The sequence below is a fragment of the Phyllobates terribilis genome, unplaced genomic scaffold (genome assembly GCF_046119375.1).
Source record: "Phyllobates terribilis strain yellow unplaced genomic scaffold, ASM4611937v1 Scaffold_3__8_contigs__length_932513732, whole genome shotgun sequence".
Taxonomy (NCBI): Eukaryota; Metazoa; Chordata; class Amphibia; order Anura; family Dendrobatidae; genus Phyllobates; species Phyllobates terribilis.
This window is the reverse complement of record NW_027362763.1, coordinates 353145138-353170890: the sequence shown is the minus strand read 5'-3', so window position 1 is coordinate 353170890 and position 25753 is coordinate 353145138. Positions and strand designations below refer to the sequence as shown.

The window sequence follows — 25753 nt, the reverse complement described above, 5'->3', positions numbered from 1 at the left end:
TGGAGAGAGAGAGACTACACAGCGGAAGAGAGAGACTGCACAGAGAAGAGAGAGACACTGCACAGAGACAGAGAGAGACTGCCCGGAGAAAGAGATAGACTACACAGCGGAAGAGAGAGACTGCACAGAGAAGAGAGAGACACTGCACAGAGACAGAGAGAGACTGCCCGAAGAAAGAGAGAGAGACTGGAGAGAGAGAGACACAGCACAGAGAAAGAGACTGCCTGGAGAAAAAGAGAGAGACTACACAGCGGAAGAAAGAGACTGCCCGGAGAAAGAGAGAGAGACTACACAGCGGAAGAGAGAGACTGCCCGGAGAAAGAGAGAGAGACTACACAGCGGAAGAGAGAGACTGCCCAGAGAAAGAGACTACACAGAGAGAGATACTGCCCAGAGAAAGAGAGAGACACTGCACAGAGACAGAGAGAGACTGCCCGGAGAAAGACTGGAGAGAGAGAGACACAGCACAGAGAAAGAGAGAGAGACTACACAGCGGAAGAGAGAGACTGCCCAGAGAAAGAGACTACACAGAGAGAGATACTGCCCAGAGAAAGAGAGAGACTGCCCAGAGACTGAGCCTCTTCACTCGGGCTGGGGACGCAGTCTCAGGGTGCACAGTCACGGATTCCGTGTGGCACCACGGTGCCGGCGCTTTGTTTCCGGGGGAAGCCAATTCCAGAGGACCCGGCGCTGTCATGGCTGCCTGACAACCACACGGTAGAGCCGGATAGAGTGTGTCCTGACCAGAACAGCGAAGTCATAAGGTACGGAGTGCCGGAGGTCCGGTTACCGGGATAAGGAGCAGGAGCGCGGGCTGTAGAGAGGATGAGGCCCGGGACCGTGTTACTCCGCAGCCGGGGTGAGGGGCCGGGCCCAGTGCTGCTCCGCCAGGGGTGACTGGGAGAGAAGTGCCGGGCCTGAGAGCGGACTACGGGCCTCTGCAGTTACCGGGGGGCTTGCTGGAAGCTGTAGGGGTCCGGCACACTGTGGCTTCGTAAGTGGTGTGTGTCAGGCCGGTATATCCGGGCACTGCCTGTATGTGGAGGGGCAGTATGATCTGATCATGTGGTGGGAGGAATAAGCCTCACACAGAGAGGGTCCCCACGATGGCAGCCGGCTTCCCCAGGCTCCTGAATGTCACTCCTGCCTCACACAGCTGTGCTGTCTCCTCATTGCTGCCAGCTAGTCCCATTTACCAGCCCAGAGACTTGGTGACAAACCAGTGAGCTCTGTTATGGCGGCAGATTGGTTGTCACCAGCTCTGGCTGTGTACGATCCATACACCATGTTCCCCACAATGCAGATTGTTGTTCCCATGGGGGTGAGGGCCTTGTTCCTGACGTGTATACCACTATTATACAGATCTGTTGGTGTCAGTACGTAAAAGGGAACCTGTCGGATGATTTTATTACTGAGAGTGCATTGGGGGATGACGCGCACTTGGAAATAAATTGTCACGCCACCAATGCACATTCTGGCAAATTTGCATGTGGCTTGAAAGCTTGACTTGTCACCACTGACCTGTTGGACTACTACAAATCTGGCACCATATATATTGTACTAGAAACTACACAGCCATGCCACTAGATTCAGAAGTAAACTTTTCTTGACAGGTTCCCTTTAAGGTGTTTTTTTTTCAGTGTTTTGTGAATCATAAATTAGTATAAATCAAACTTTTTCACCTTTCTAATTAATTTTGTGTGTTCATTTCCTCATCAGATACGATCAGGAAATGGAGACATTCTTTAAATTCACATGTAAAGGCAGAAAACGGTCTATGAAATCAGCATCATAGATGAGGCACAGAATAAATCTCTCATCGCCTCATAGTTTACTACAATCAGATCGGCTGGGAGTTCTGCTTGCGTAATTCACATATAATGTGAGTGCTGTACTCGGCTACCTCGGACAGTTCCGTAGACATTAAGCTGAGCGCTAATGTGAATGTTTGACCACCACTCCAGTCAATCTGGGGCTATGGGACCTTGGTTGTCTTAGGATTCTGAGTCTGAAAACCCTTGTTTACCATGTGTATTTTCTTAACAGATTTCTGTAGCCATCTTGCTCTTTAGATGTGGGTATTTAGACTCTGTCCCACAAACTACATTTAGCACCTGTTTATAAGATAGGTGATAAATGTATGACTGCACTTCATTCTAGGGCTGTGGAGTCGGTAAGTCAAACCTCTGACTCCTAAATTCTCCTGATTATGACTCCACAGCCCTGGTCACTACTGAGCAAGTACATAAAGTGCAGCACAGATTCATCTCAACTAAAAGCCGAGATCCTTAGATCAGGAGCAGAACAGACATTTGTAGGATATTTCATAACTTTCCCAAATTCTTATGAAAACATTTACAGCACATACTACATTGTACTACTGTACCCAATTTATTGTACACTGCTCAAAAAAATAAAGGGAACACAAACAACAGAATATAACTCCCAAGTTAAACTTCTCTGAAATCAAACTGTCCACTTAGGAAGCAACACTAATTGACAATCAATTTCACATGCTGTTGTGCAAATGGAATAGACAATAGCTGGAAATTATTGGCAATTATCAAGACTCCCTCAATAAAGGAGTGGTTCTGCAGGTGGTGACCACAGACCAGATCTCAGTACCAATGCTTTCTGGCTGATGTTTTGGTCACTTTTGAATGTTGGTTGTGCTTTCACACTCTTGGTAGCATGAGACGGACTCTACAACCCACAGAAGTTGCTCAGGTAGTGCAGCTCATCCAGGATGGCACATCAATGCGAGCTGTGGCAAGAAGGTTTGCTGTGACTGTCAGCGTAGTGTCCAGAGGCTGGAGGCACTACCAGGAGACAGGCCACTACACCTGGAGATGTGGAGGGGGCCGTAGGAGGGCAAAAACCCAGCAGCAGGACAGCTACCTCCGCCTTTGTGCAAGGAGGAACAGGAGGAGCACTGCCAGAGCCCTGCAAAATGGCCTCCAGCAGGCCACAAATGTGCATGTGTCTGCACAAATGGTTAGAAACCGACTCCATGAGGGTGGTATGAGGGCCCGACGTCCACAGATAGGGGTTGTGCTTATAGCCCAACACCGTGCAGGACGCTTGGCATTTGCCACAGAACACCAGGATTGTCAAAGTCGCCACTGGCGCCCTGTGCTATTCACAGATGAAAGCAGGTTCACACTGAGCATATGTGACAGACGTGACAGAGTCTGGAGACACTGTGGAGAGCAATCTGCTGCCTGAAACATCCTTCGGCATGACCGGTTTGGCAGTGGGTCAGTAATGGTGTGGGGTGGCATTTATTTGGAGGGCCGCACAGCCCTCCATGTGCTCGCCAGAGGTAGCCTGACTGCCATTAGGTACCGAGATGAGATCCTCAGACCCCTTGTGAGACCATATGCTGGTGCGGTTGGCCCTGGGTTCCTCCTAATGCAGGACAATGCCAGACCTCATGTGGCTGGAGTGTGTCAGCAGTTCCTGCAAGATGAAGGCATTGAAGCTATGGACTGGCCCACCCGTTCCCCAGACTTGAATCCGATTGAGCACATCTGGGACATCATGTCTCTATCCATCCACCAACGTCACGTTGTACCACAGACTGTTCAGGAGTTGGCGGATGCTTTAGTCCAGGTTTGGGAGGAGATCCCACAGGAGACCATCCGCAACCTCATCAGGAGCATGCCCAGGCATTGTAGGGAGGTCATACAGGCACGTGCAGGCCACACACTATACTGAGCCTCATTTTGACTTGTTTTAAGAACATTACATCAAAGTTGGATCAGCCTGCAGTGTGTTTTTCCACTTTAATTTTGGGGGTGACTCCAAATCCAGGCCTCCATTGGTTAATAAATTTGATTTCCATTGATGATTTTTGTGTGATTTTGTTGTCAGCGCATTCAACTTTGTACAGAACAAAGTATTCAATGAGAATATTTCATTCATTCAGATCTAGGATGTGTTATTTGAGTGTTTCCTTTATTTTTTTGAGCAGTGTATATCGTCAGTCGGTCCATTTTATACCGACACCTATTCCACGACTCTGCCTCCACTGCCCTGCTTCATTCATGAAAACCCGGGCGCCATGGCCCCAGGTTGAATAGAGCGGTGGTCACTCATGTACACTGCCACTCAGTTTATCATCTATGGAACTGATGGACATAGCAGAGTACAGCGCTCAGCTATCTCCATCAATCCCAAAGACTTTGAATGGAGCAGTAACAGGTTCCCCAGTCTTATGTCCAGTTGGGGTCCAACAATCATATATTTCACACTTCTCTTGTGGATTGGTGATAAATCTGGTTTGTATGTTTCAGTACACTAACAGCAATCAGATTTTTGAAAATGCTACCAAGGGAAAACACACACATATGTGAGCTATTGTGGCTCTTCTGACTGGATGGGAGTTTGCTCCTCTGCATTGTTTCTAGGAGAGAATATTCCCGAAGTACAGTTCCCTATGTAACACCTTTCTTTGGCACGCAAAGTGGCTCCAATTCCATATTCTGCCTCCTGTACACAGGCATGGGCATGATGCCTTCATGTGTGCCCACTAGGTGGTAAGAACTGATAATGGTTCCCATGTATTTTAAGGAAATGTCACTGAACTCTCTAATTTCATTGAAAATGGGTGACCATCTAACATATGAGGGCTTCCCAATCTGGTTTCAAAATTCAACATGCCTAAACCTTTTTTCCCACGGCATCATCTGTTAGGGTAAGAAAGGGCTGGGCTTGTTTCAATGTCAGAACCTTTTGTTTTCAGGGGAGTCTGGCGTGGCAGCATTTTACTTCATGCTCCAAATTGAAAACACATAACCATGTGGCCTATTAGAGCGTTTGTATGTGGGGAGATGTTAGCAGTGTGTGTTGGTACCTTAAAGGGTTTTCTGTTGACAGCGCTATAGGCAGTCAGTGAGCTCAGTGTCTCTACCTGAGAAGACTGCAGGAGCCACTATGCTCACTGATCGGTTGCAGCGCTGTTGACATGATGTCAAGGCTGAAGTCAATAACTGACACCAGAAGCAACGGCGGAGACTCAACGCTTGATCTGGGGGGGTGAGTAAAGCCAGGGTTTTGTGTTTTCATGAGAGCTCACTTGTCACATGTCCACGATTGTGAGTACACCTTGACTGAAAGGTCTTTTCAGTGACACATGTTCTCTAAGAGATCTGCGCATCCTCAGTGGAGTTTGTGACACGTCACTTATTGATGAAGCTTTCCACACAGTCTTATAATGCATCTTCTTTCTTCCAGCTCTTAGACCTCTAGCTGTAGTATGGCAGGAGAACAGAAGCCAACCAGTAGTGTCCTGGAGCAATTCATCTTACTAGCCAAAGGCACTAAAGGCTCAGCTCTTCCAGCCCTTATCAACCAAGTATTAGACGCCCCAGGAGTCTATGTATTCGGAGAACTTCTAGATTTACCCACAGTACAAGAGGTAAGATGCCCCCTTTATAAAATGTAAGCACTTGTATACACTGTAGTGACCTCTTTGGCTGTGTTCACACTTAGTGTGCATTTCCTCTCCAGTGCTGATAATCAAAAACTTCTAATGTCATCTCTATATGCCATATTTCTCTTCAGTGAGAGGGCATGCTATGGTAATTTTTTGTCTTTGGATATGGGTACATTCATGAGAAATTGTGTACATGTTTCATTGCCATAGATGATAACTATGTAAACTCTGCTGTTCCCCTTTTACCCGGGGTTCTGAGATAAACACTCATATTTTGTATGTTCATACTGTATATTCCTAGGAGATCCCTTCTGTAAAGCTACAATCACTTACACTAGGATATATGCCGCTCTGCAGCTGGGTAGTTGGGAGGGTGATGCACAAGTAATAATGGTAGATGGGATGCAGTGCTCTCCATCTTCAGAATCATTGGGGTTCCCAGGTGGCATTATGGAATGCCAGTGATTAAAACGTGCCAGTTTACCCACACTTGATATTTTTATTTTTTTTCTTTTAGCTTGCAGACAGTCCACATTCTGGCTACTTACAGCTCCTAAATTTGTTTGCCTATGGGACATATCCAGATTATGTTGGTAAGATTCCTTTTGCTTCACATCGTAATGGTGTACTTCTGTTGATTTGGTAATTGATATGTACATTATAAAAAGCTCAGTAAGTAAAAAAAATCCACTTTTTAATCCATATGAAAATGGGGCTGAAGTGCTCTTTGCATGATTGGAGCACTCCCCGAGGATCTGCATTTCCAGCAGTATTCTTTGTCTAGCCTCACCTTCTGCTTGACTGTGTAGTCCAGTCAGTGAGTTATTAGCCAAGAAGAGCAAAATGGCACTGGGCAGACAATAAGCTGAGGAGGCAGAAGCTCAGGAAGTGCTCCAGTCACACCAGAGCACGTCAATCGAATTCAAATGTGGAATTCTCAGTTATTTTATGATTAGAGCTATAGATTGGTTCATCTTTCAAGGAGCTACATGACAGTGTAAGTGGATTGGGTGGTAAGGGTGCGATGGGTTTGTCTTGAAAGATTCCCTTTAAGCTGCACCTAGAAATCTGCATTTTCCTAAAACATGACATTGTAACCTTGTCTAAATGTTTTATCCCCAGCATTAAAGGATAGTTTGCCAGAACTTTCGGCTGTACAGAAAAACAAGCTGAAACATCTGACGATTGTGAGCCTTGCGTCTAGGATGAAGGTAATATGGGGGGCTAGATCCACATGGTCATACACTACAAAGTGAGCCCTTTTTGCTTTCCTTCCTCTGCCAGCCTAATACTGTATTCACTTGAATACACTTTTGTTTTTACTATATTTCTATGTCATATGCATATATATTATTTTACCAAACTCTGTATGTTTAGATGATGTTGACTATGTGACATTGTCAGGGAGGCTTGGTCCTAGTTTTGCTGTGACAATACTGTTTTCTGTCATTATTACACTGGGGATGTTAGCAGATGGGTTTGCATAGTTCTGTTTTAATTTTTTTGCACTAATCTTATTTTTTTTACTTGTCAGTGCATTCCATACTCTGTGCTGCTGAAAGATTTAGACATGAGGAACCTCAGAGAGTTGGAGGATCTAATCATAGAAGCAGTTTACACAGACATCATTCAGGGCAAACTGGATCAACGCAATCATGTGCTAGAAGTTGATTTCTGCATTGGACGGGACATTCCCAAGAAGGACATAAGTAGCATTGTGAAAACCCTTCAAGAGTGGTGAGGAACTATTGTATGCAGCAAAATTGATGGCTTGTTTTTATTCTGCCGACTAACCTGCTGTAACAAAATATTACAGACAGATGATTGTCCAGTTGTCCTGGCAGATTAGGCTCCGGTCTCCAGACCTAATATAATTGTTTTCTAACCAGGTGATTTTCACCACGGCACAAAGGCTGGCTGAGTTACTGAGCCTTACTCTTTTGCTTGGCATTTAGAAGAACAATGTGGTTAGATGGAGTACTCAGTTTCTCCCTGGAGTATTTCTTAACTGCAGTATTTGTTTCAGTTCTAGAAACTGAAAGGGTTAGCTCACTCCTAGCACTCAGTGTCGCCATACCGCATCGCAGTGCCGTGGCCATTATATGTGGACTCTCTATAATGCCTCATTCAGACGCCATATTTCACGTATAATCTGTGCTTCTGTTTTGTTTTTTTTGGCAGCACAGATGAAAAGTGCCAATACAAGTCTATGGGTCCATGAAAAACAGGGACAGCACACGGATGGCATCAGTGTACAGTCCATGTTCTGTCCTTGTTTAAAATTGCAAAGGATAGGGGACGTTTTGTTATTTATTTATCCAAACATGAAAAACACAGATGACACATGTATCCAAAATACTGATGACACCGGTACCATTTTTTTGCGTATGTGAAAAACACTGATGTCTGAATGAGGCTTAAGGCAGTGGAGACCAATTAGTAGATCATATTCTTACAAGTAGATTTCATTTCAAGGACTAGTAAATCTTAATATTGGCAACCAGTGTATTGCTGGCTTTGGCACAGATGCTGTAAAACTGCTTCCACACATGTTCATAGTGTGTGTCTTTTATTTTTTTCGAGTGAAATGCTCATTAATCCTTTACGGTCGTTGAACCTACTGCTATGTCCAATATTGGCTCCCTGACTTTGATGCGGTATCATGAACTGAGCCTGCATCTTTCCCGCAGACTGTTATTCAGCCATCATCTGCCTATAACAGCTCCAAGTAGAGTGCACCGCCTGCACCTCTTAACCTGTTAAATGCTGCTGGCAATCTGACAGCAGTATTTACAGTTCTCGGCCCGGGACGGGGTAATTGTTTTAGCCGCCCATCGGCTTCTTAGACATGATTGTGGGGTGACATTGGGTTCCCATGACAGCCAGGGATATGCTGAATACCATGTGCTTGTCATGATGGTACTCCTATGAAAGCCAGCCTGTGGCTGGTGTTCATAGTAGTCTGTGAATTTTCCAATATACTGTAGAACTGTGGTATTTCTGTGTATAGTAGAAGTGATCACTTGATCGCAAGTTCAAGATCCCTAAAGGGACTACAAAATACAGTAAAAAGTAACAAAAAAATGTTTTTGAAAAAATATATAAAAGTTTGAGTAAACTCCTTTTTCGTCTATTAAAAGTAAAGAAATAAAAAAATTTAAAAATACAGGAATGTGTATCCCCACGTCCTTGAAAGTCAAATGTATCAAAATATAAAATGAATTAACCCGATCATTAAATACTGTAATGAGAAAAAATATATAAACGCCAAAATTGCGTGTTTTTTTTTCGCTCACTGCAATATTACAAAAAATCCACTAAGAGGCGATCAAAACATTGTCTACACCCCAAATAGTACCATATATACTCGAGTATAAGCCGACTCGAATATAAGCTGAGGCACCTAATTTTACCACAAAAAACTGGGAAAGCTTATTGTCTCAAGTATAAGCCTAGGGTGGGAAATACATAGGCTACTGGTAAATTTCCCCAAACCTGATTTGCATGGCCCCCTCATCCCCAAACCTGGTATGCATGGCCCCATCATTCCCACTCCTGGTATGCATGGCCCCCATCATTCCCACTCCTGGTATGCATGGCCCCCATCATTCCCACTCCTGGTATGCATGGCCCCCATCATTCCCACTCCTGGTATGCATGGCCCCCATCATTCCCACTCCTGGTATGCATGGCCCCCATCATTCCCACTCCTGGTATGCATGGCCCCCATCATTCCCACTCCTGGTATGCATGGCCCCCATCATTCCCACTCCTGGTGTGCATGGCCCCCATCATTCCCACTCCTGGTATGCATGGCCCCCATCATTCCCACTCCTGGTATGCATGGCCCCCATCATTCCCACTCCTGGTATGCATGGCCCCCATCATTCCCACTCCTGGTATGCATGGCCCCCATCATTCCCACTCCTGGTATGCATGGCCCCCATCATTCCCACTCCTGGTATGCATGGCCCCCATCACTGCACACATGGAAAAAATAAACACTTCTACTCCCCTTCCTTCCCTCTGCTCCAGCGCTGCGTCCTGTTCTGCCAGCAGCTGACCTCAGCATCTGAGCAGAGCATGATGTCAGTGCCATGCTCCCTCAGACCCCGTGGTGAACTGCGGGGATATTCACTCCTCTCCATGCCGGGACTATGGGCTTGGAAAGAAGCGAATAGTAATTTTCTTTAATATTGCACAGTGTAGCCGCAGCCGCCAGCTTCCTGCTGCGGCTCAGCTATCCTCTGTGCCATCTACTAAAGAGAATGAATATTCACTTTTCTCCACGCCTATGGGAGTGGGGAGGAGTGAATATTCATACTCTCTAATAGCGGGCAAAGAGGATAGCTGAGCCTGCTACGGCCACTGCTGACACTGCACGCTATTAAAGAAAATGAATATTCATTCTTCTCCACTTCCATGGGGGTGGAGAAGAGTGAATATTCATTTTCTTTAGCAGCGGGCACACGTAGCTGCAGCATTCGGCTACTGCCTGTGCCCGCCCCTCCGCCGCCAAACCCCTCCCACCCTTCACAGCCGGTGTATGTATGTATATGTGTGTGTGTGTATATATATATGTATGTGTGTATATATATATATATATATATATATATATATATATATATATATATATATTAAAGTATATACTCGAGTATAAGCCTAGGGGGGGCTTTTTCAGCATAAAAAATTGTGCTGAAAAAGTCAGCTTATACTCGAGTATATACGGTATTATTAAAAACTTCAGCTTAGGGCGCAAAAAAACAAGCCCTGACACAGCTCCATCAACTGAAGATTGGAAACCTTACGGGTCTCAGAAAATGTTGACACAAGAATTTTATTTTTTTGTTTACAAATTTCCAAATATTTTTCACGCTTAAGTAAAAAAAAAAGAAACAAAACAATGCATGTTTTGTATCACCGTAATCGTATTAACCTGGAGAATCATATTGCCAGGTCATGTTTTCCATATAATGAACGTTGTAAAACGGCAGACAGCAATAGATTTGTGCAACAAAGAGACTATTGAAGGAAGATGGTGCAAAATTTTTAATGAAACTCAATTACAAAAATAATTCTTAGCAAACAATACATGCATTTAAGTAAGAAAAAGAAATGTGTCCAAAGGTGGGAAACCCACTTTTTTTTGTTTCAAAACTATATTATTATTTTATTTATTAACAAGGGGTTGTTTTGATGAATTTAGTTATGTATCATTACAAATTCTTTCAAATTTCCTGACAGTGCAGTCAGCTCCCCCCCCTACACACACACACACACACACACACACACACACACACACACACACACACACACACACACACACACACACACACACACACACACACACACACACACACACGTAATGGTACATAGCTCAGCTGCATCTCTACACGAAAGCTGCAGAGATCGGGGAGAAGAGGATGGCATATTCTTTTCTGCCCTGCATGATGCTGCCTGCTTATGATTAGTCAATCCCACCAGGGAAAGAAGTACACACCCCTGGAGACAAATCTACAATAACGTCCCTTTTGAGTTTATAATAAATTATGACCTAAACTTTAGCTAATATCTCCGCAACAGAGGAGAAATAAAAATTAAGTTTTACTAAGCTCTGCTGCCACTATTCCATAAAGTGGCCAGTTTATCATACTCAAACAGGTGAAAGGTCTTCTTTTACAGTTTTTTCATTTACTGCTCAAATAAAGTGTTGACTTTATTCTGTGGGTCAGTACAATTATGGCGATACCAAATTAACCCCTTACCGACAAATGATGGCTGGGATATTTGGCCATTATCTGCCTCTAGCAGCCGCGTGTGGAGTGGGGCTCTGCCTGCTGCTGTTAACATGTTAAATGCCGCTGTCAATCTCACAGCGGCATTTACATGCATATTTCTATGTGCCCATCGGTGCCCATGATGTGGTCTGATAAAAAACCCTGTTCCTGTCATGATGGTACTCCTCTGAAATCAGGCCCGTGGCTGTCGTTCACAGGAGACCATGATTCTTGCTATGTACAGGAATATATATAGCACAACCACAGGTTCAAGTGCCCTAAGGGGAATAGCAAATACAATATAGAATAAAAAAAAATCTAAAAGTTAAAACCACCTCCTTTTTCACCCATTAATGATTAGGACAAGAAAATACACAAATTTGCTATCGCTGTGTTCGTTAAAGGCCGATCTATCAAAATATAAAATTAATTAATCCAATTGGTAAATGACGTAACTAGAAAAAAAATAGTGTTTTCTAGGCCTCCGCAAGAACACAAAACATTTTTTTTAAGAGGTGATCAAAATATTGTATCTACACCAAAATTATCAGTCAAAACATCTGTTCATTGCACAAAAAACAAGCCCTGACAAAGCGCCATGTCCCAAAAATTGAAAATATTACCGCTCTCTGAATATATATATATATATATATATATATATATATATATATATATATATGCTAATTAGATTTTGGTGCACAGGGGCCGGACTGTACATGGGGTGTCCTCCTCCCTGTCTGTGATTCCATTGCCCCTTTGCTGGCCTCCGAAAAAGGGACCAAGAATGTTGTTTTGGCCTCCATCTCTTAGTAAAGTCCTATATACTTGTTTAGAGGGGTATCTTGAGTACTTTTCCAACGTACATGCGAAATATGGAAAATATGTGGTGTGAACATAGTCCAAGTCCATTCATTTTTTCATCTGCAACTCGGTTGGAAAAAAAGTAATTTTCCCAGTATTTTTGCTCTTCTCTCATTTCCATGCATTCCACTGACATCTGAATATATCTTGCTCCAGGTGTGATGGTTGTGAAGCCGTCTTAATGGGGATTGAACAGCAAGTGGTGAGGGCAAACCAATACAAGGAGAACCACATCCGTACACAGCAGCAAATAGAAACAGAAGTAAGTGATATCTGACGTGTAAGAGGTCGATGGGGGAGAGAACAGGGCTGCTCTGCAGTTTAGTATATTTTTTTTTATTAGGGCAATATATTGGTATGTTGATGATGTTTTTAGAATGTAAACTATTAGTACACACCGCAATGAAAAATATAATGTGCACTTACATACAGGCTTTCTTTCTTTCTGCAGAGGATGCATAGATATGATGCTCTTATCTGCATTATAGGCTGTGTTCGAGGATTTTGTACTGGCTCGAGTGAGCAGTCAGTCATGGGAGATATTTAGAGAATATCCTTCATTTCATTGTTTTTCACCAAAAAAAAGTAGGACAAAGAATAAATAGCACTTTCTATCATAATGTCAGACACCACAGCAAAACCATGAGACAGATGTGACCTGAGCTTACCACTCGGTGTTGTATACTTGTAATCCTATACCAAGTTTAAGAACATGTGTTTGAAACACGTCTGGTAGACTGCATATTTTCTTCCCAATGTTCCACTCTCGTTTTTCCTACAGTGGATTATGGTTTATTCCTATGAACATTCGTGGAATTTGTATCTGTTTTTAATCTGTTTGGAATAAAGAATCTACTAGTTTTATTGACACACAGCATCCTGAGAGCTGGATCATTTTCCTCACTCGTACTTGTGACTGCACATAGCCACTGAAGGCAGGAGGGCACGATGCCCACTGTCACAGCATTCTTCTCTGTATTACTGTATACAGCCAGCAGAGGGCGGAAGCTGTCCACCGGTGATATTCCAGGATGATCGAGTGTGGCCTTTCAGATGTCTGTCTTTTGTAATATGGAGAGGGAAATTAGTGTATTATACTCATATATAGTCATCTACATGAGAATTCCACATCATCCGTGCCGGCAATAATGTCTCTAGAGAACAGATGAATTACAACTTCATGTTTTCTCATTGAAACAGAAACGAATATCTTTAATTTTAAAAACGCTGTTCTTCCTTTGGTTTTCCAGGTGACAAATATTAAAAAAACTCTGAAAGCCACAGCTTCCTCAACTGCTCAGGACACGGACCAGCACCTTGCAGAGCGGGAAGGACCCCCTCTTGCTGAGCAGCGACAGCCCACTAAGAAGATGTCAAAGGTTAAAGGTCTGGTCTCCAGTCGCCACTAATGAAGCTGAAAATATGGAAGAGGCTCCAGGTGGCATACAACTGCTCCTGGATTGTTTACAGACTTAACCACATGCCATCATTGTATCGGCCTCTTTCCATCCAAAACCCTTGGAGACCCTGCCTGCTAAGAGGGACAGTGAACCCATTAGCGCTAGCAGTGCTGAGATCCAGCTTGGTTTGCAGATTGTTGTCCATGCAGATCAGGACACTTTGCCTATAAGTTTGTGGATCCATCTCCCTGCTGGAGAGGTCTGCTGTGGAAGTCACTGCGGTACACAGTAGCCTTCTCTGTCAGAGAGAGGATTCTAGAAATGGCTGCTTATTGCTGTGTGGTTATAAAATCCCAGGTGACTTTGGTCCTGTCATCTCTTCTCTGGAGATTTAAAATGTGCAGTAGGGACAGACCTGTACAGTAAGTTTTCCTATTTTCTTAAATGCACCCTGTTATAGTGTTATTTTTCCAGGAGATTGTATTTTCTTTCTTCTTTCAATGAGACATTTTTGCCTGATCTTGTCATACCATGTGTTTGAGGGCAGTTTTTGAAATGCAGAAAAATAATTTTTAATGGTCATCTGGCAGGAAGAGAAAGTCCACTTCATATGTGAGGTTCAATTTCCTGTATCCAATTTTATCTGTATGGCTTGTGGAAGAGATTAAGATGTAAAACAGTAGCACATATGTATGTGATGCTTTCTTAAGACAGATCACCGAAACTGCCAGAGAATGCAAAAAATGATAAAAAAGACACATAAGGTTAGGTTTCCACAATGAGCGTTTGGTGAGTTTTTGATGCTGGGTAATGTCAGTGTGCAAAAAAACGTAGCGTCTTACAAGTTCAGCAGAGTGGATGGATTCATAGAAATCTCACGCCCTCTGTGCTTTGTTTAGGCTGCATAAACTGACCTGCCGTGCGTGTTGAGTGTACATTGTTTTATGTGTGGATTTTTTTCATAAACTTGCCATTGATGCAGAAAATCTGCAGGTAAAAAACACGCATGCTGCATAAATGCGCTAAAATCGCATCCGCACACGACTGTATCAATATTAAGTTTTGTCAAAGCTATATACCAGATAGTATCAAAAACAAATCTGCTTTATTTATAACATGATGTACCAAAAAGAGACAAAAAGCGCAACGTCAAAAACAAGAAAAAAAAATGCACTCCAAAATGCAAAGAAAGAATGCAAGTAAGTTAATGTACCCAATAGGTGCAGAAATCTACAACATCAAAAACTCACTGTATACTCCTAGTGGTAACATAGCCTGAGTCTCCCTATAACGTAATAAACACAACTCCCTTTTCTTTAAAGTGTTATTTGGGGATCCCATTCATGTGTTTCACTTAGAGGAACCACATCTCCCGTACATGCCTTTCAGTTCTGGGGTTGTGGAGCCAGTTTATTGATGATACACTGTTTCCTTGCTGTGCTTCTAAATCTCCAAATAATTATTAAAAAATTACAAATCTGCGTCACATGTCTGTAATAGTTTTTGTGGATGGTCATCTACAATATGGGAAAGACCTTATTAGTCCGTAAAATGGGGCTGGTTGCAGGTAACATTTGACTGTAATTTCTCTATTTTTATGATGGTGGTATGGAAGTGATGGAAATATGTTTTGTGCGGGTGCAAAGAAATCTATAAAATCTGGGAAACGTACTGAAAATCGACTGGATTTTTCCACAGATCCACAGCAAAACATCATTAAAATTAGTGCCAAGCTCCCCATGTGTATGCATGTGTTTTCTAGGTGAAAATCAGCAGCATAAATTGATTTCTGCTGACTTTTTTCTGCAGTGTGGATCCACTTTGCTACTACTTCAGTATGCCGTGGATTTTCCATCTACAAATACAGATGGAGAATCCACAGCATTTATATCAACTAGTGTTGAACGAGCATGCTCGTTTAACCCTTTAAACAAGCACACTCACGTACACGCCGAGTAGTTTCGGCGTGCTCAGCGTCTGTTTTAGCCGCTGCGAATGCATGTGTCGCGGCTGTTATACAGCTGTGACACATGCAAGGATTTCCTGTTTGTTAGGCAATCCCTGCATGTGTCACAGTCTTAACAGCCGCGACACTTGCAGCCGCGGCAGCTCAAACAGATGCCGAGCACGCCGAAGCTACTCGGCGAGTACTCGAGCGTGCTCTTTTAAAGGGTTAAACGAGCATGCTCGCTCAACACGAATATCAACTCTTTAAACCATTGAATCAGATTTATTTTCTTGGGTGTACTTGTAGTCCTCCATTTAATCAATTGCAATTCTACCTAAAATAAGAATCATTTACATGTCAAAAGTTTGGACACACCTTCTCATTTAAAGATTTTTCTGTATTTTCATGACTATGAAAATTGTACATTCAAACTGAAGGCATCAAAACTATGAATTAACACATGTGGAATTATATACTTAATAAAAAAGTGTGAAACAACTGAAAATATGTCTTATATTCTAGGTTCTTCAAAGTAGCCACCTTTTGCTTTGATGACTGCTTTGCACACTCTTGGCATTCTCTTGATGAGCTTCAAGAGGTAGTCACCGGAAATGGTTTTCACTTCACAGGTGTGCCCTGTCAGGTTTAATAAGTGGGATTTCTTGCCTTATAAATGGGGTTGGGACCATCAGTTGTGTTGTGCAGAAGTCTGGTGGATACACAGTTGATAGTCCTACTGAATAGACTGTTAGAATTTGTATTATGGCAAGAAAAAAGCAGCTAAGTAAAGAAAAACGAGTGGCCATCATTTCTTTAAGAAATGAAGGTCAGTCAGTCCGAAAAATTGGGCAAACTTTGAAAGTGTCCCCAAGTGCAGTTGCAAAAACCATCAAGCGCTACAAAGAAACTGGCTCACATGAGGACCGCCCCAGGAATGGAAGACCAAGAGTCACCTCTGCTTCTGAGGATACGTTTATCCGAGTCACCAGCCTCAGAAACCGCAGGTTAACAGCAGCTCAGATAAGAGACCAGGTCAATGCCACACAGAGTTCTAGCAGCAGACACATCTCTTCAACAACTGTTAAGAGGAGACTTTGTGCAGCAGGCCTTCATGGTAAAATAGCTGCTAGGAAACCACCGCTAAGGACAGGCAACAAGCAGAAGAGACTTGTTTGGGCTAAAGAACACAAGGAATGGACATTAGACCAGTGGAAATCTGTGCTTTGGTCTGATGAGTCCAAATTTGAGATCTTTAGTTCCAACCACAGTGTCTTTGTGCGACGCAGAAAAGGTGAACGGATGAACTCTACATGCCTGGTTCCCACCGTGAAGCATGGAGGAGGAGGTGTGATGGTGTGGGCGTGCTTACCTGGTGACACTGTTGGGGATTTATTCAAAATTGAAGGCATACTGAACCAGCATGGCTACCACAGCATCTTGCAGTGGCATGCTATTCCATCCGGTTTGCGTTTAGTTGGACCATCATTTATTTTTCAACAGGACAATGACCCCAAACACACCTCCAGGCTGTGTAAGGGCTATTTGACCAAGAAGGAGAGTGATGGGGTGCTGCGCCAGATGACCTGGCCTCCATAGTCACCAGACCTGAACCCAATCGAGATGGTTTGGGGTGAGCTGGACCGCAGAGTGAAGGCAAAAGGGCCAACAAGTGCTAAGCATCTCTGGGAACTCCTTCAAGATTGTTGGAAGACCATTTCCGGTGACTACCTCTTGAAGCTCATCAAGAGAATGCCAGGAGTGTGCAAAGCAGTCATCAAAGCAAAAGGTGGCTACTTTGAAGAACCTAGAATATAAGACATATTTTCAGCTATTTCACACTTTTTTGTTAAGTATATAATTCCACATGTGTTAATTCATAGTTTTGATGCCTTCAATGTGAATGTACAATTTTCATAGTCATGAAAATACAGAAAAATCTTTAAATGAGAAGGTGTGTCCAAACTTTTGGTCTACTGTATGTGCCGTGAGAAGAATGTGAGCAGTTTTTGGGTGTCTGTCTATCTGGAATCTACAGTAAGTGCTACGCCTTTTTCAATATGGTAAATGCTCATGAACAGACTCCTTGTGGTGCCTTGGGATTGATCACAAATCTTTTCCAGCTGACACAATTCTACACATTGAAACTTCTTTTAGGCTATGTTCACATTTGCGTTTTTTTGTGGGGTGACTTTGTCAGGGCTTACGTCTGAAGCTTTGGAAAACTGTATTTGGTCATATGCCGTGACGGGGCTGTTGACCGTAATGATGCAGATGCATTGTGTGCTCTGTCAGATATAATTTTTGTCCAAATACGCCTAGTTGAAGAGGTCTCCAAGACACAGTTGGCCACGTCTTGGAACCTTCCTCAAATAGGTGTCTACAGCTGAAAATGATGTCTGACAGAGCACACAGTGTCTCCGTCTGCATCATTACTGACAATGGCCCGGTTACCGCATATGCCCGAATACTGTTTTCCAGGGCTTCACACATAAGTCCTGACGGAGCCACTGACATGACCGTAAAACGCAATATAAACCCAGCCAACTACTCAAATCGTGGTTCTTTCAAGGAAGGAAGAATACAAAACTCTTGTTAAAGAGGTTGCTTATGTTCATGCCAAACATCTGCGGTGCACTAACAATCACACAAACCGGTAAAATACCCCAAAAGAACATGAAATTTATTTTGTAAATTATCATTAAGGCTGCTATGTCACCAGAAATACACAATACAAACAAAACTGCATACAATATGAATTAAATCTTGTCGACCTAATAAGGCCAGTACACTTAACTTTTACCAGTCCATTTCTAATTTTTGCGCTTTCATTTTTTCTTAATCTTTTTTCAAGAATCATACCTTTTTTTTTTTTCTCCTACGGCATAGTCATATGTGGGCTTGTTTTTTTGCAGGATGAGTTGTAGATTTGAATGAAAGTATTCATTGTACCATATAATGTACTGACAGACAATTCTGCCCATTTTTTGGATTTTCGTTTTATGACGTTCACTTTGTGGTAAAAATGACTTGGCTACTTTGTTCTATATTCTTCTATATTCTACACGTCAGTACAGTTATGGTAATGTCAAATTTATAAAAGGTTTTTTTTTGTTTTGTTTTACTCCTTAAAAAAAAAAAAATTAAAAGTATATAATTAACCTTCAGTTGCCTAATTCTGAGAGCCATTACTATTTTTTTAAGGACTATAGAGTTTTAAGATGGCTTAATTTTTTGTGGGGTGAGCTGCAGTTCTAAGGTTCATCTGACTTTCTGATCCTTTAATTCCATTTTTTGGGGAGATGACGTGATCAAAAAACAGCTATTCTCCTATTTTTTTCGCCATTTACCGTATAGGATAAATATTTATTTTATTAGTTCAGACAATTGCACACGTGATGATATCAAATATTTTTACTTTTTTATTTTTTTCAATTTTGCTATTTACATTATGGGGAAAAAAGGTGATTTAAACTTCTTTATATTGTTAAATGTATTTTTTATTATTTCCCTTAGAAGGGTTGAACCTGTGATCACTTGATCACCTATACAAGACAGTACAATTTAGCTTGATTGATAGCTCACTGCCTGTGTGACATTAGGGGCCAGGCCAGGATATCAGACCATGAGCTATCAATCAAGCTAACCAGACTGGTGCGGAGCAGGAAAACAACCTGGGGAGGCTGTGGCTCTTTGAGTGCTCTGCCACACCCAGACCACTTAATGTCGCATTTGAATGAAAACGCTATATACTCGATAATGCCGCAGCACATAAAATATGTCAATGGCTTTACATTTCACAGACCTGGATGCCTATATATACTTTTTATATGTCCTATAAATGTGTGTTTGTATCTGCATAGGACAATATAGTATTACTGGTGTAGGATATACGCTGTGATAACCAAATGAGTTGCCTTAAGGCTGTGTGCATACTGTGCGTTTTCGCAGCGGGTTTTCTGTGCGGAAATAGCCCAAAAATGCTAGGGAATCATTATGCCGACTAATCCAATGACAATCGTGAAGTGATGTGCACATGATCAGGAATTTTTCTGTTGGGATTGTCATTGCGTTTAAATCTGCAGCATGTCAATTCTATGTGTGTTTTTGCAGTGTTTTTCACTCATTGACTTCAATTGAGTCAGTCAAATCTGCAGCAAAAACACAGGTCTAAAAATATTTGCAGATTTTTGGTGCGGATTTGACTGACTTAATTCAAGTCAGTGAGTCAAAAATGTGGCAAAGCACAAAGAATTTACCGCAGGAGACTACTCCTTCCATCATCCTACGGTCGCTCCGCAGATAACAGCGGGAGCAGGCGCCGCTGAGGGGAGATGTAGTCTCCTGAGCCGGCATCTGGGCTCAGTGTAAGGAAAAAAAATTAAAAAAAAGTTAAAATAAATTGCTATTAAAATAAAAACATTTCATACTCTCCTACCGCCATCATCACGAGTGTCCCACGGTGATTCGATCACCCGGCAGCACTCTATACACTGACAGGAGCACAATCGCTCCCAGCAGTGTATGGCGCTGAGCTGCCGGGACAGAGGTCACTTGAGTTCATCAGCTGAGAGCTCCGGTGACCTCACACAGCACTGGTGCAGTAATTGAGGTCACCGGAGCTCATCAGCTGATAAACTCATGTAAACTCTGTTTCGGCGGCTCAGCGCTATACACTGACAGGAGTGATTACATTCCTGTCAGTGTATAGAGTGCTGACCTCTAGAACAGTCACACCAGTGATTGCTGATGTGACTGCTTTAGAAGTGACCCAGATCTTCTTGGGACACTCTGGATTATGTCATTGCGGCAGACAGGTGAGGGATATGCTTGTTTTTTATTAGTTTTTTTACAGGTGACAGTGGCTTCAGCGGATTAGGCGTTAGGTGAGTATACTGTTTTTTTTTGTATTCTTAAATAAAAGATTAAAACCGTGTGGTATTTTATTTAAAATAAAAGACTTTATTCTGGCCGTGTCTTTATTTCCAAACATTTACTACGGGGTTAGTAATGGGGGCATCTTATAGATGCCCTCCATTACAAACCTGAGCTTTATGTCAGCTGCCAATACGAGCCCACGCCACTTTTTTAATTTTAGGCTATGTGCCCACGAACCGGACATAGCAGCGCTTTGGACGCAGCATATTTTTGCTGCGTTCTATTGAACGCAGATAAATCCGCACGTGTTAGCTGAACCATGCGGATTTACCGCATTCAATACATTCTAGTGGTCAAATTTCTGTTGCCGAGACTAGCGACTCCGTAAGAGAAATTGACATGCTGCGGTCCTGAAAGACGCGCCGCATGTCACTGTCCGCGGGTGATCCGCAGCCTCAGATGCACGCATAGTGGACATGGAATTTCTAGAAATCCCATCCACTATGTTGTAACATCTGTCCGCTGTGGGTTTGACGCTGCATACATTTGCATCCACTGCTGCTTCTTTCTGGAAAACATCCAAGGAGTCATATAGTCACTACATGTGTAGATTCATTTCCAAAATGGGGTCACTTGAGGGGGGGATTCTGCTCTTCAACACTTGGGGGCTCTGAATATGGAGTCCATAAACTATTCAAGTAACACCTGTGCTCCAGGAGTCAACTAGTGCTCCATCCCTCCCGAGTCTTGCCGTGTGGCTAAGCAGTACTGTACAGCTACATATGGGTTATTTCCACATTTAGCAGAAATTGTGTGAAAAATTTTGGTGCAATTTTTATCCATTTCCCAGTGTGAAAATGTAATATCTGGGGTATAACAAAATTTTTGTGGTAAAAATAAAATTATTTTTTCTGTACTGCCCAATGGTATAAAATTCTGTGACACACCCGTGGTGTCAATATGATCACTGCACCCTTAGATGTATTCATTGTGAGGTGTAGTTTGTAAAATGGGGTGTCTTGTGGAGGGTTCTGCTGTCCTGGCACTTCAGGGGTTCTTCCAGTGAGTCACTGCACCCGCAAACCATAACAATAAAATCTGTACTATAATATGGCACCTATTCCCTTTTTCAGCTTTGCACTGTGCCTGAAAAGTATTTCCCGATTACATGTAGGGTATTTGCGCACTCAAGAGAAATTGCACAACAAACTGTGTGATCCATTTTTTCCTATTAGCCCTTATTAAAATTAAAAATTTGGGGCTAAAAACAACATTTTAGTGGTAAATATGTAATTGTTTTTTCTTCACAACCCAATGGTATAAAATTCTGTGAGGCACATGTGTCAACATGCTCACTGCACCCCTAGATGAATTAATTTGGGGTTGTAGTTTGTTAGATTGGGTCACTTATGGGGGGTTCCACTCTTCTGGCACCTCAGGGGCTCTGCCAATGTGACATGGCACCCTCAAATCATTTCTGCAGCATCTGAACTACAATATGGCGCTTCTTCACTTCTGAGCTTTTCACTGTGCCTGAAAAGTAGTTTTTGACCACATATGGGGATTGGCATACTCAGGAGAAATTGCACAACAAATTATATGGTCCATTTTCTTCTGTTACCCTTGTGAAAATAAAAAATTTAGGGCTGAAGCAACATTTTTTCAGGAAAAATTTATTTTTTCATTTTCACGGCTCAGCGTTAAAAATTTTTGTGATGTAAAGCACCTGTGTGATCAAGGCGCTCACCACAGTTCTAAATAAATTCCTTGAGGGGTGTAGTTTCCAAAATGCGGTCACTTGTGGGAGGTTTCCACGGTTTAGGCACATCAGGGGCTCTGCAAATGGTGTCCTCTATCTATTCCAGCCAATTTTGCACTCCAAAAGTCAAATGGTGCTTCTTCCCTACTGAGCGCTGCCGTATGCTCAAACAGTAGTTTTCCCACACATATTGGGTATCTGCGTACTCAGGAGAAATTGCACAGCAAAGTGTATGGTCCATTTTCTCCTGTTCCCCCTGTGAAAATGCCAAATTTGGGGCTAAAGCATTATTTTTGTGGGAAAAAGTAAAATTTTATACATTGCTTTAATTACTGTGAAGCACCTCAAGGATTAATAAACTTCTTGAATGTGGTTTTGACCACTTTGAGGGGTGCAGTTTTTAAAATGGTATCACTTTTTGGTATTTTCTGTCATATAGACCCATCAAAGTCACTTCAAATGTGATGTGGTCCCTAAAAAAAATGGTATTGTAAATTTTGTTGAAAACATGAGAAATTGCTGATAAACTTTTAACCTTTCTAACTTCCTAGCCAAAAAAATTGTTTAAAAAATTACACTGATGTAAAGTAGACATGTGGGAAATGTTATTTATTAACTATTTTGTGTGATATAACTTTGGTTTAAGGGCATAAAAATTAAAAGTTTGAAACTTGTGAAGCTTTCTACATTTTTGCCAAAATTCCGATATTTTTGCAAATAAACACAAAAAATATCAACCTAAATTTACCACTAACAAGGTACAAAGTAACACAAAAAAAACAGTCTCGAAATCACTAGGATTCTTTGAAGCGTTCCTAAATTATTACCTCATTGTGACACTGGGCAGAATTGTAAAATTTGGCCTGGTCATGAATGTAGAAACAGGCTCTGGGGGGGGGGGGGGGAGAGATTAAGATAAATTGTTAGCGCTGTTATTTATGGTAGCTTATTACAGTTACATCCTTTTTTTTTTGAGGCAAATAAAAGCAAAGAATAATAAAAAAAAAATACTGTATAGTTTCATTGATATTATATTAACGTGCTGGTTTAGAAAAATGCAGATACACAAAAGATGTTTTTCACAAAGCAAATTACATTCTGTGGGAAATAATAGCTAAAAATTATTTATTAGTATCAAACAGCTCAGAGGCAAAGATACAAGTGCTTCAAACTAAATAGATTATCATCAAAAACTTACCGTAATTTATTTCAGTTCTTCAATACAAAAGGTGAAACTCATATATAGAGTCATTAGAAACAGAGTGATCTATTTCAAGTGTTTATTAATGTTGATGATTATGGCTTACAGCCAATGAAAACACAAAAGTCGTTATCTCAGTAAATTAGAATACTTTATAACAGCTTGAAAAATGTTTTTAAAATCCGAAATGTTGGCCTACTGAAATGTATGTTCAGTAAATGCACTCAATACTTGGTCGGGTCTCCTTTTGCATCAATTACTGCATCAATGCGGTGTGGCATGGAGGCGATCAGCCTGTGGCACTGCTGAGGTGTTATGGAAGCCCAGGTTGCTTTGATAGCAGCCTTCAGCTCGTCTGCATTGTTGGTCTGGTGTCTCTCATCTTCCTCTTGACAATACCTCAGGTCAGTCAAGTTTGCTGGCCAATCAAGCACAGTGATACTGTTGTTTTTAAACCAGGTATTCGTACTTTTGGCGGTGTGGTCAGGTACCAAGTCCTGCTGGAGAATGACATTTCTATCTCCAAAAAGCTTGGCAGAGGGAAGTATTAAGTGCTCTAAAATTTCCTGGTAGACGGCTGTGCTGGCTTAGGTCTTGATAAAACACAGTGGACCTACACCAGCTGATGATATGGCTCCCCAAACCATCACTGATTGTGGAAACTTTACACTAGACCTTAAGCAGCTTGGATTGTGGCCTATCCACTCTTCCACCAGTCTCTGGGACCTTGATTTCCAAATTAAATGCAAAATTTACTTTCATCTGAAAACAACACCTTGGACCACTGAGCAACAGTCCAGGTCTTTTTCTCCTTGTTCCAGGTAAGACGCTTCTGGCGTTGCCTATTGGTCATGAGTGGCTTGACACAAGGAAAGTGACACTTGTAGCCCATGTCCTGGATACGTCTGTGTGTGGTGGCTCTTGAAGCAATGACTCTTGCAGAAGTCCACTCCTTGTGAATCTCCCCCAAATTTTTGAATGGCCTTTTCTTAACAATCCTTTCAAGGCTGCGATTATCCCGGTTGCTTGTGCACCTTTTTCTACCACACTTTTTCCTTACACTCAACTTTCCATTAATATGCTTGGATACAGCATTCTATGAACAGCCAGCTTTAGCAATGACCTTTCGTAGCTTACCCTCCTTTTGGAGTGTGTCAATGACTGCCTTCTGGTCATCTGTCAAGTCAACAGTCTTCCCCATGATTGTGGAGCCTACTGAAACAGACTTAGGGACCTTTTTAAAGGCATTGGAAGCCTTTGCAGGTGTTTTTTGTTAATTATTCTAATTTACTGAGATAATGACTTTTGTGTTTCCATTGGCTGTAAGCCATAATCATCAACATTAACAGAAATAAACACTTGAAATAGATCACTCTGTTTGTAATGACTCTATATAATATGAGTTTCACTTTTTGTATCGAAGAACTGAAATAAATTAACTTTTTGATGATATTCTAATTTAGTGAGAAGCACTTGTATAGTGGCAGCAGTTATATTTAAGTCTTACTGACTGCAGTGATTGTGTTGATTCTTTTAGTCCTCAGTCATTTAGTGCACTTAGCTGGTCGGAACTACACAAAAACAATTGGATTTGGAACCATAGGGGGCCACAGTACTTTAACAAACTAAAAACCCTACAAATTTTTTTTTCATCTTTATTGAGTAATAATAAAACCACACCGTGATTCATCAAAGTTATATTAGTTTAAAACATCAAATTTGATTGAGTAAAATAATATCTCAAGACACAGTAATTAATTTTCACAATAGTAGGGCGACTATTGTTTTAAGGGAGGAGGGTCCTAAAAATTCCCTAATGTCTGTCCATACCGAATTGCGGAGGTTAGACCCCTAAGGGTACAATGAAGACTTTGCCCTATGCAGTCCCTAGAGTTAATCACATATATCCAAAAGGATGTATAATAAAACAGTATACAGTGGGTACGGAAAGTATTCAGACCCCTTTAAATTTTTCACTCTTTGTTTCATTGCAGCCATTTGGTAAATTCTAAAAAGATAATTTTTTTTCTCATTAAAGTACACTCTGAACCCCATCTTGACTGAAAAAAAAACAAATGTAGAAAGTTTTGCAATTGTATTAAAAAAGGAAAATTGAAATATCACATGGTCATAAGTATTCAGACCCTTTGCTCAGTATTGAGTAGAAGCCCCCTTTTGAGCTAGTACAGCCATGAGTCTTCTTGGGAATGATGCAACAAGTTTTTCACACCTGGATTTGGGGATCCTCTGCCATTCTTCCTGCAGATCCTCTCTAGTTCCATCAGGTTGGATGGTGAACGTTGGTGGACAGCCATTTTCAGGTCTCCAGAGATGCTCAACTGGGTTTAGGTCAGGGCTCTGGCTGGGCCAGTCAAAAATGGTCACAGAGTTGTTCTGAAGCCACTCCTTTGTTATTTTAGCTGTGTGCTTAGGGTCATTTTCTTGTTGGAAGTTGAACCTTCGGGCAAGTGTGAGGTCCAGAGCACTCTGGAAGA

The 25753-nt window shown here is 41.9% G+C and overlaps 1 protein-coding gene across 2 annotated transcripts; it reads left to right on the top strand.

Annotated features, from left to right (window-relative positions):
* The first annotated feature begins 209 nt into the window (after nucleotides 1–209).
* COPS7B (COP9 signalosome subunit 7B) lies at nucleotides 210–15211 on the top strand. 2 transcript variants are annotated; one of them, XM_073675261.1, is made up of 8 exons: nucleotides 210–764; nucleotides 1720–1882; nucleotides 5236–5419; nucleotides 5955–6030; nucleotides 6560–6648; nucleotides 6972–7174; nucleotides 12232–12337; nucleotides 13326–15211. In XM_073675261.1, exons 3-8 carry the CDS (start codon nucleotides 5258–5260, stop codon nucleotides 13482–13484), a joined length of 795 nt encoding a protein of 264 aa, XP_073531362.1. In that variant the 5' UTR covers nucleotides 210–764; nucleotides 1720–1882; nucleotides 5236–5257; the 3' UTR covers nucleotides 13485–15211. The 2 variants fall into 2 exon arrangements, with proteins under 2 accessions (XP_073531362.1, XP_073531361.1); XM_073675260.1 differs by lacking the exon at nucleotides 1720–1882 and having other exon boundaries at nucleotides 236–764.
* Nucleotides 15212–25753: the final 10542 nt, after the last annotated feature.

Excerpts from the sequence above, each read along its gene's own strand:
- COPS7B (XM_073675261.1), top strand. The coding sequence starts at position 5,258 with ATGGCAGGAGAACAGAAGCCAACCAGTAGTGTCCTGGAGCAATTCATC. Across the intron at positions 6,031-6,559 it reads GACATATCCAGATTATGTTG|CATTAAAGGATAGTTTGCCA; the intron begins GTAAGATTCCTT and ends TTTTATCCCCAG. Across the intron at positions 7,175-12,231 it reads GTGAAAACCCTTCAAGAGTG|GTGTGATGGTTGTGAAGCCG; the intron begins GTGAGGAACTAT and ends ATCTTGCTCCAG.